The 7,500-nt window shown below is 47.0% G+C and overlaps 1 protein-coding gene across 7 annotated transcripts in view; it reads left to right on the plus strand.

Annotated features, from left to right (window-relative positions):
• Nucleotides 1-7,500, plus strand: part of EBF3 (EBF transcription factor 3) — a 128,178-nt gene that overhangs the window by 82,911 nt on the left and 37,767 nt on the right. For 4 of the 7 annotated variants that reach the window (XM_030805355.1, XM_030805346.1, XM_030805339.1 and 1 more), the window contains 2 exons: nt 2,775-2,856; nt 6,992-7,109. In XM_030805355.1, the coding sequence (XP_030661215.1) occupies nt 2,775-2,856; nt 6,992-7,109 (200 nt within the window). Of the gene's footprint in view, nt 1-2,774; nt 2,857-6,991; nt 7,137-7,500 lie in introns of all 7 variants that reach the window. The other 3 variants (XM_030805321.1, XM_030805329.1, XM_030805372.1) reach the window with 1 other exon arrangement.

The following is a 7,500-nucleotide window of genomic DNA, read 5'->3' on the forward strand; positions in this document are numbered from 1 at the left end:
GCATGTGTGTGTGTCTGCATGTGTGCATGTGTCTGCGTATGCATGTGTGGGCATGTGTACGTATGTGTGGGTGGCATGTGTGTATGTGTGCATAGGTGTGTATCTGCAGCTGCTTGACCCTGGGTGTGCTCAGTATGTTTCTGGGGTCCAACACCCAACTTTGTCCTGCTGATTTCTGCAGAGGATGACAGTGAAGGCCTAAGAATGCCAAACCCAGCCGTTCATGACTGTGCCGAGTGAGGGCTAGTTAGGGTATCATCAAAACTCACTCTGTTCTCTTGGAGGTAAAAGGGTGAACTGTCTAAAAGACATCAAGAAATTTAAAGAAACCTCCTCTGGTGCGGGAGAAAAATCTCTCAAATCACAAACAAAGCTCCTGGAGGTGGCTCCGTGCAGGTACATTTGCAGATGAGCAGCTTCTCGGGCCGGCGCCTGCTCCGAAGATTAGCTGGGTGGTAATGTGTGGTGTAATTGCACCGTGTTGCTGTCCCCGAAGTGAAAACCTAATTGCCTGACAGGACGATGACTTTGTGGCGCCCTCACCTTGTTAGGCCCTTCCTGATGCAGTTCAAATGCAGTGTGGCCGCAGGTGTGCCTAATTTACCTCGCTGCAGAACGTGTGGAGTTTAATTGCACAGTGGTTGTTAGGAAAAATTGGTGGGTGGAATATCAAGTGACTTCCTGTATGCTGATGGCAGATGGTGTGAAGAGGCATTGTGAGCTAAGTGTATAGGTGAGGTGAGTTAATAAAAGATGTAAATTCTGGCCTAAAATGGTGAGGCCTCATGGTATGCAAGAAAATTTAATTAAGTGGCCACCATTCTTTCCCCCCATCAATTGGATTTTCTTCTGCTACAGTAAGAAGTCATCCAGGATATGCTGGGAGTGCACTTAGATGAGTCTTGGTCAGTTGAGTGTTTTCATTTTCTGATATTCTAATTGCCAGCGAGGAACCTTGAACGTAAGAAAATCATGTGAAACTTCATCAAAAATTAATAATCACCAAGTGGGACAGACGATATTTTGGGAGAAAATAGAGAAAGGTTTGTGTTGATGACCTCGCTGGACAGGCTGCTTGGCCGCTTGCAGAGAGTGGGTATGTCAGCACAGACCAAGCTCTGGGACCTCTTGGTTGTGGCCTTTTCAAGTTGAGGCAGAGGTTGTACAGGGAGAAACCCCCCCACCCGCTTTTCCTGTGGGTGGTGGTAGAGCCCGGCTTCCCAGGTTCTTTGAGTTCAGACTGGAAGCCAGCTCTCCTGCAGTGTCACTGAGCATGCAGGAATGCGGAGGACAACATGATGACGTTTTAGTCACAGCATCTCAACACACTGTCAGGACCTCTGAATCTTCATGCCATGAAACGTAAGGGCAAGGCATGGCGGGAAATGGAAATAGCACTCACTTCGGCCTCACCTCTCCAGCCCTGCAGAGTGCTGCTCCTTGCTTTCTGCCTCAGCAACAGTTTCATTACCGCCTCAAGAATTCTTGGTTAAAACAATATGCCTCCCAATCAGTTCTTAGATTTTTTTTTTTTTTTTTGAGACCGAGTCTCACTGTGTTGCCCAGGCTGGAGTGCAGTGGTGCAATCTCCGCTCACTGCAACCTCCACCTCCTGGGTTCAAGTGATTCTCCTGCCCCACCCCTCCCAGTTGCTTCTTAAGAGCTGTACCTACTGTAACTCTTTTTCTTTTCTTTCTTTTTTTTTTTTTTTTTGAGACAGAGCCTTGTGCCGTCAACCAGGCTGGAGTGCAGTGGCATGATCTCAGCTCACTGAACCTCCTGGGTTCAAGCGATTCTTCTGCCTCAGCCTCCCGAGTAGCTGGGATTATAGGCGCGTGCCACCACACCTGGCTAATTTTTGTATTTTTAGTAGAGATGGGGTTTCACTATGTTGGCCAGGCCTGTCTCGAACTCTGACCTCAAGTCATCTGCCCACCTCAGCCTACCAAAGTGCTGGGATTACGGGCGCTACTGTAACTCTTAAAACCCATATTTAAAAATGTGTTTGCTTAGGCAGTGGTAGCCTCTGGCAGAGGCTATCATACCATATCACACAATGGTATGATAGATTTATGTACCATTATGATAGATTCATATTTTTCTTGCCTTTTTTGTGAATGATTAGGAAGCTAATTCAGGGTGAACATATTGCATGATTTTGCTAATTTTAATTGTAAAAATATTCTCGGCTAGGATACAAAACCAGCCAGAGAAGAATTTGGTGGCTAATGGAAATGACCACTAGCTTGGATGAAGGACCCAAGAGCAGAATGATTCCTGTTTGGGATTTACAGATAAGATATAGCACATCCAGTGAAATTTCCATTTCAGGTCAACAGCAATTTTTTAGTGAGGGGTATGCTTTGGGACATTATTTTTTGTTTATCCAAGATTCAAATTTAACTAGGGCATCCTTCATTTTTAGTGGGTGGAGATGGTAGGCCTGTCTGGGGTGAATGTTTCCCCCATGGTTAATGGGCAGTTGTGCAAAGATTGAGCCAAGAAATGCCAATGCGAAAGTCACAGCTATTATCATAAAGCTTGGACATCCACAGCGTCAAGGCAAATGCAACTCACTGCTCTCCTGTGTGGCTATTTCTGGGTGCCTCCTGGCCGCCTCTCCCAGAGCCTCTTCTCAATGTCGCCCCCTAGAGGGAAGTGTGGAAGCTGTGGGGTTGAGTCTCCACTCCTGCCCGCGCCAAGAGTGTCTTTAAAAAGTTTGAGTCTTTTGTCTGATAACCCTAATAAATATCATCTTTTTGTATTTTTTATAGATTCTTTCTAAAGTTTTTCCTCAAGTGCAATCAGAACTGTTTGAAGAATGCAGGCAACCCTCGAGATATGCGGAGATTCCAGGTATACATTTCTCAAAGACACGCGGACCGTGGTCCTGACTTTTCATACGAAATTCGAATTCTCTGATTTTGCAACTGTTCAGGAAGTAATCTTGAGTTCTTTAAGGGCTTGGAAGCAAACTGGAATTGGTGCATTTGCTAAAAATATGCAAATAAAATACTTTAAGAATGATCTGGTATATTCAGTATGCCAGATTCATCGGGTCTAATGTGGGCACAACATAGCGAACTTAGCTTTGAAAACATGGCCATGTGGAAGCTTTTTTTTTTTTTTTTTTTGAGACAGAGTCTTGCTCTGTAGCCCAGGATGGAGTGCAGTGGTGCGATCTCGGCTCCCTGCAACCTCCGCCTCCCAGGTTCAAGGGATTCTCTTGCCTCAGCCTCCTGAGTAGCTGGGATTACAGGCGCACACCACCACACCCAGTATTTTTAGTAGAGATGGATGGGGTTTCAATATGCTTTCCAGGCTGGTCTTGAGCTCCTAACCTCAAGTAATCCGCCTGCCTTGGCCTCTGAAAGTGCTGGGATTACAGGCGTGAGCCACCGCACCCGGCCCAGAAGTGCTTCTTTTGGGATTGATTGATGGATTGATTTTCAGTGGGAGGAGAACTATGATGCAACCTTTTGGGAATACTCCAGATCTGAGATCCTCCTCATAGAGGGATCTGCACCTGCTTAGTACAGACCTCTGCAACTGCCAGAATGTCTTCCTGGCCTCGGCTTCCTTCCCCTGAGGTTTAATGTGTTCTTATTGCCCACTTTCCATGCCTAGTTGCGTCTGTTCCTAAACTCAGGCTAAGTCCTGTCTCTGGTTTGCCTCAGAAGATTTTATCTAAAAGACGGATACAGAGGGGTGGCTGGGGGGTGCAGGGATGAATTATGATAGATTTATGTACCATTATGATAGATTCATATTTTTCTTGCCTTTTTTGTGAATGATTAGGAAGCTAATTCAGGGCAAACATATTGCATGATTTTGCTAATTTTAATTGTAAAAATATTCTCGGCTAGGATACAAAACCAGCCAGAGAAGAATTTGGTGGCTAATGGAAATGACCACTAGCTTGGATGAATGACCCAAGAGCAGAATGATTCGTGTTTGGGATTTACATGATTTTCCCATCAAATAGCTCAAAGCGTTTCTCAGAAATTTAACTTATACCTCAGTCCTTTAGTGGATCACGTGACATCTGTCTCCATGCCTGCCCGGTCAGCTGGTCAGAGGAGGCGGGCTCTTTGGGCCCGCCCACAGTCCTGTCTGCAGCTGGGGACAGTGTTTCCTGCAAACAGTTGGGTCTGCTTCCATTTGTCACACACTGGGCTTCACAGGGCACTGGTGATATTGATCCTTCTAAGCAGAATGGAGGTCAGGCAGGGCTGAGGGGTTGTGTCCTCTTTGTCTCACCAATGACCAAACACAGCGTCAGTTACAGGTGATCTCATGGTTGACTGAAGACCCCACAGTTGCTAGAACTTCCTCTGGTCTCTTTAGCTGAGCCCCATGCGTCTCAGAAGGTGTAACTGACCTAGGAGGATGGCAGGGCTTACACAATAGTTTCAGCTGCTTTCACAATCTCAGCAGCTTTCTGTAGGTGCTATAGCCCAGGTGAGACACAGAGTACAGCTTGCCTGCTGTCTCTGCTGAACTACACTCTTTTCCCTTCGTGGCTGACCTATATATAGATGACAGCAAAGCCTGTGTCTTTAAAAACTTTTTAAATTTGTCTTTACTTTTTCATGTTTCCTTAACCTATCATGTTTAGGAACGTAAAAAGGGTTAAGTCTGCACCTCAGTGTTAGTTATGCATCTTTGCATCATATTCAGATAATGCATTTGTAGAGTGTCTTCAATGCCCAGGGCTAGGCCTGGGAGGTGGACCATGAGGCGGGCACCTGGGTGACCAGGAACAGGTCTTACTTAGCTCCTCCAGGCAGAGGCTGCCAGGCCCACTCGTGGTACCAAAGGGGCAGCAAAGCCACCTCCCACCAGGGCTGCAAAGGGCAAAGCCAGTGGGCAGTGGTCAAAAAAGGAAGGTGCTGAGATACCCAAGGCTAGACCTGGGATGCTGGGGCAGCACTTACAACCTTTTGAGGTTCTGGGTGGCTTGACACTGTTGTGCCCTCAACAATCCTGGGAGCGGCCAAGGGGAAGCAATGCCAGGGAAGCTGCCCCTGATGAGGGCGCCTGGGTGGGATGCCGTGTGTACCGCCCCTGCTGCATCATCATCTGGTGGAGTCTGAGATTTAAAACGAAAAAGCCGGCCGGGCGCATTGGCTCACGCCATAATCCCAGCACTTTGGGAGGCTGAGGTGGGTGGATGACAAGGTCAGGAGTTCGAGACCAGCCTGGCCAACATGATGAAACCCCCGTCTCTACTAAAAATACCAAAAAATTAGCCAGGCGCTGTGGCGGCGCTTGTAATCCCAGCTACTCCGGAGGCTGAGGAAGCAGAATTGCTTGAACCCAGGAGGCGGAGGTTGGGGTGAGCCGAGATTGTGCCACTGCACTCCAGCCTGGGCAACAGAGCGAGACTCCATCTCAAAAAAAAAAAAAAGCCATCACTTGCACATGTATTTGTATATAAACATAAGCTTTGGCTTCTTTGTTAAACCCCTTAAAATACTACTTATTTATATGTTTAATTATTTTATATTCAGTGACTCATTGAATACAATGAATTGTATTCATTTTGTATTAGGTAACTAGTTTAATTATTTTATTAATAGGCTTTATTTTTCTTAGTGAAGTTTAGGTTTACAAGATAATTTCACAGAAAGTACAGAGATGGCCCGTATACCCCCTGTGCGCCCCTCCCCGTGGTTTCCCCGATTATGTTGGTGCAGGGGATTCCTTACATGTGCTGACCCAACACTGAGGCGTCGTGATTCACTAAGGCCTACGGTGGCCTTGGCTTTTAAGCTCATTTCGCATGGTGTGTTTTGTCTGGGCCTTGAAGGGAAGGTGAACCCTGACTGGGAGTCCCTTCCGCTTCCCCACTCACCTGCAACCACCGCACAATTCTCTGTAGGGCTGTGGTTCCCTTGGGTGGTGCTGACCCAAAGACATGGCCGAGTGTGCCCAAACTGTGGCAGAGAGCCACACTTCCTTCAGGTCAGAGCTGGGCTGAAGCTCCAGGAGTGCTTCTGCAAGACCCAGATGAAACCTGGCCTCAGATCTTTGCAGCTCCAGCTAGTCCGGGATGAATGCACCACCTCTGTTAGAGAAAGCTCAGGGCCACGTTGTCATTTCCTGGTTCCTGGGTCCATCAGGGGTGCCATTTCCGGATGTTTGTGGCAAGCTCACCTGGGCAGGTCTATGGAGCGTGCAAGGCCATCGCTGCCTGGTCCTTTTCATTTCTCCATCTACCACGAGGCAGCTGAGGGCTTAAGAGGGCCTGATCTGTGATCTCTCCCCTCGACATCCTTTGTGCCTGGACCTAATAATGGAAGCCTCTCACCGCAAGAGAGAGGACATTCCCTTGGCATCCAGGGTCCTTGCCAGGCTTTGCAATGAACTTGAGAAAAGATACCTTTCCAGGATTGAAAACACTCCCACTGTTCATATTCAACTCGGTCTTTTCAGATGCAAAAAAGTTCATTACCAGACATTAAATGTAATTGTAAAATTGACCCAGGGATCATTTCCTGATAAAATGTGGGCAGTAGGAATGTTCCTGATTTATGAAGCCTTTTTTGGGCAACTCTGAATCCTTCCAGCTCTTCAAGGGAGGCCAGTCTCAAGTGAACTCATTTTAATTAGATAAACTATCTAATCAATACATGAACAGATCAATCAAAACGGCGGCTTTAAAATGAGTGGCTAGAGGGGTGTTTCTGAAGCTAATGGCTAGAAGAATATTTCTCTGAATTGAATTCACTTGTTAGCATAATAGGAGATTAAACTGTAATTAGTGGAGCAGGTTTTGAAGAGAAGCAATCTTGAGTCAAAACAAAACAAAACAACCCACCCACCCTCATTAGCCAAAAAAGCTGTGAACGCACATCAATCAACAGTGTCCAGGAACACGTGAAGTTTCCTTGTGCTCTGCAGTATTTAAGATGGCTTGTATTTTGCCTAACAGGGGGCTCTGCTTTGCTTTGCCAATTCCATTTTCAAATCCACTTCATCTTCGCAGGTTGTTGTATCGACAACAGTCAACGTGGACGGCCACGTGCTGGCCGTGTCAGACAACATGTTTGTGCACAACAATTCCAAACACGGGAGGCGGGCCCGCCGCCTAGACCCGTCAGAAGGTACGGCCCCTTCTTATCTGGAAAATGGTAGGCACATGTTACATGTCTTTTTTTTATTTGCGATGCTTCTTTTTCTTTGCACCATCCTTTATGTTCATTCATGTGGATTTACTCTCACCAGGCCCCCGCCCTTGGTCAGACCTCCTGCACCAAGGCAGGGCGAGGGGGTGTCCCCGAGGTGGAAGGGGGGGGGACAGCCCTCCTACGCTTTCTCTTCTCCCTTATTGAACAGCGGGACTTTCCCATTCACCTGCCACGGCCTTCATGTTTCCAGGCGTTCTTTTGCTTACTGCTTTTCTTGCGATTTTAATTTATTTGGTTTTATTTTGGTTTGTCGGAAGCGTCCATCCAGAAGCTCATACCCAGATACTTTGTGCAGGCCCAGCGGGTG

Source organism: Nomascus leucogenys, chromosome 3, assembly GCF_006542625.1.
Source record: "Nomascus leucogenys isolate Asia chromosome 3, Asia_NLE_v1, whole genome shotgun sequence".
NCBI lineage: Eukaryota > Metazoa > Chordata > Mammalia > Primates > Hylobatidae > Nomascus > Nomascus leucogenys.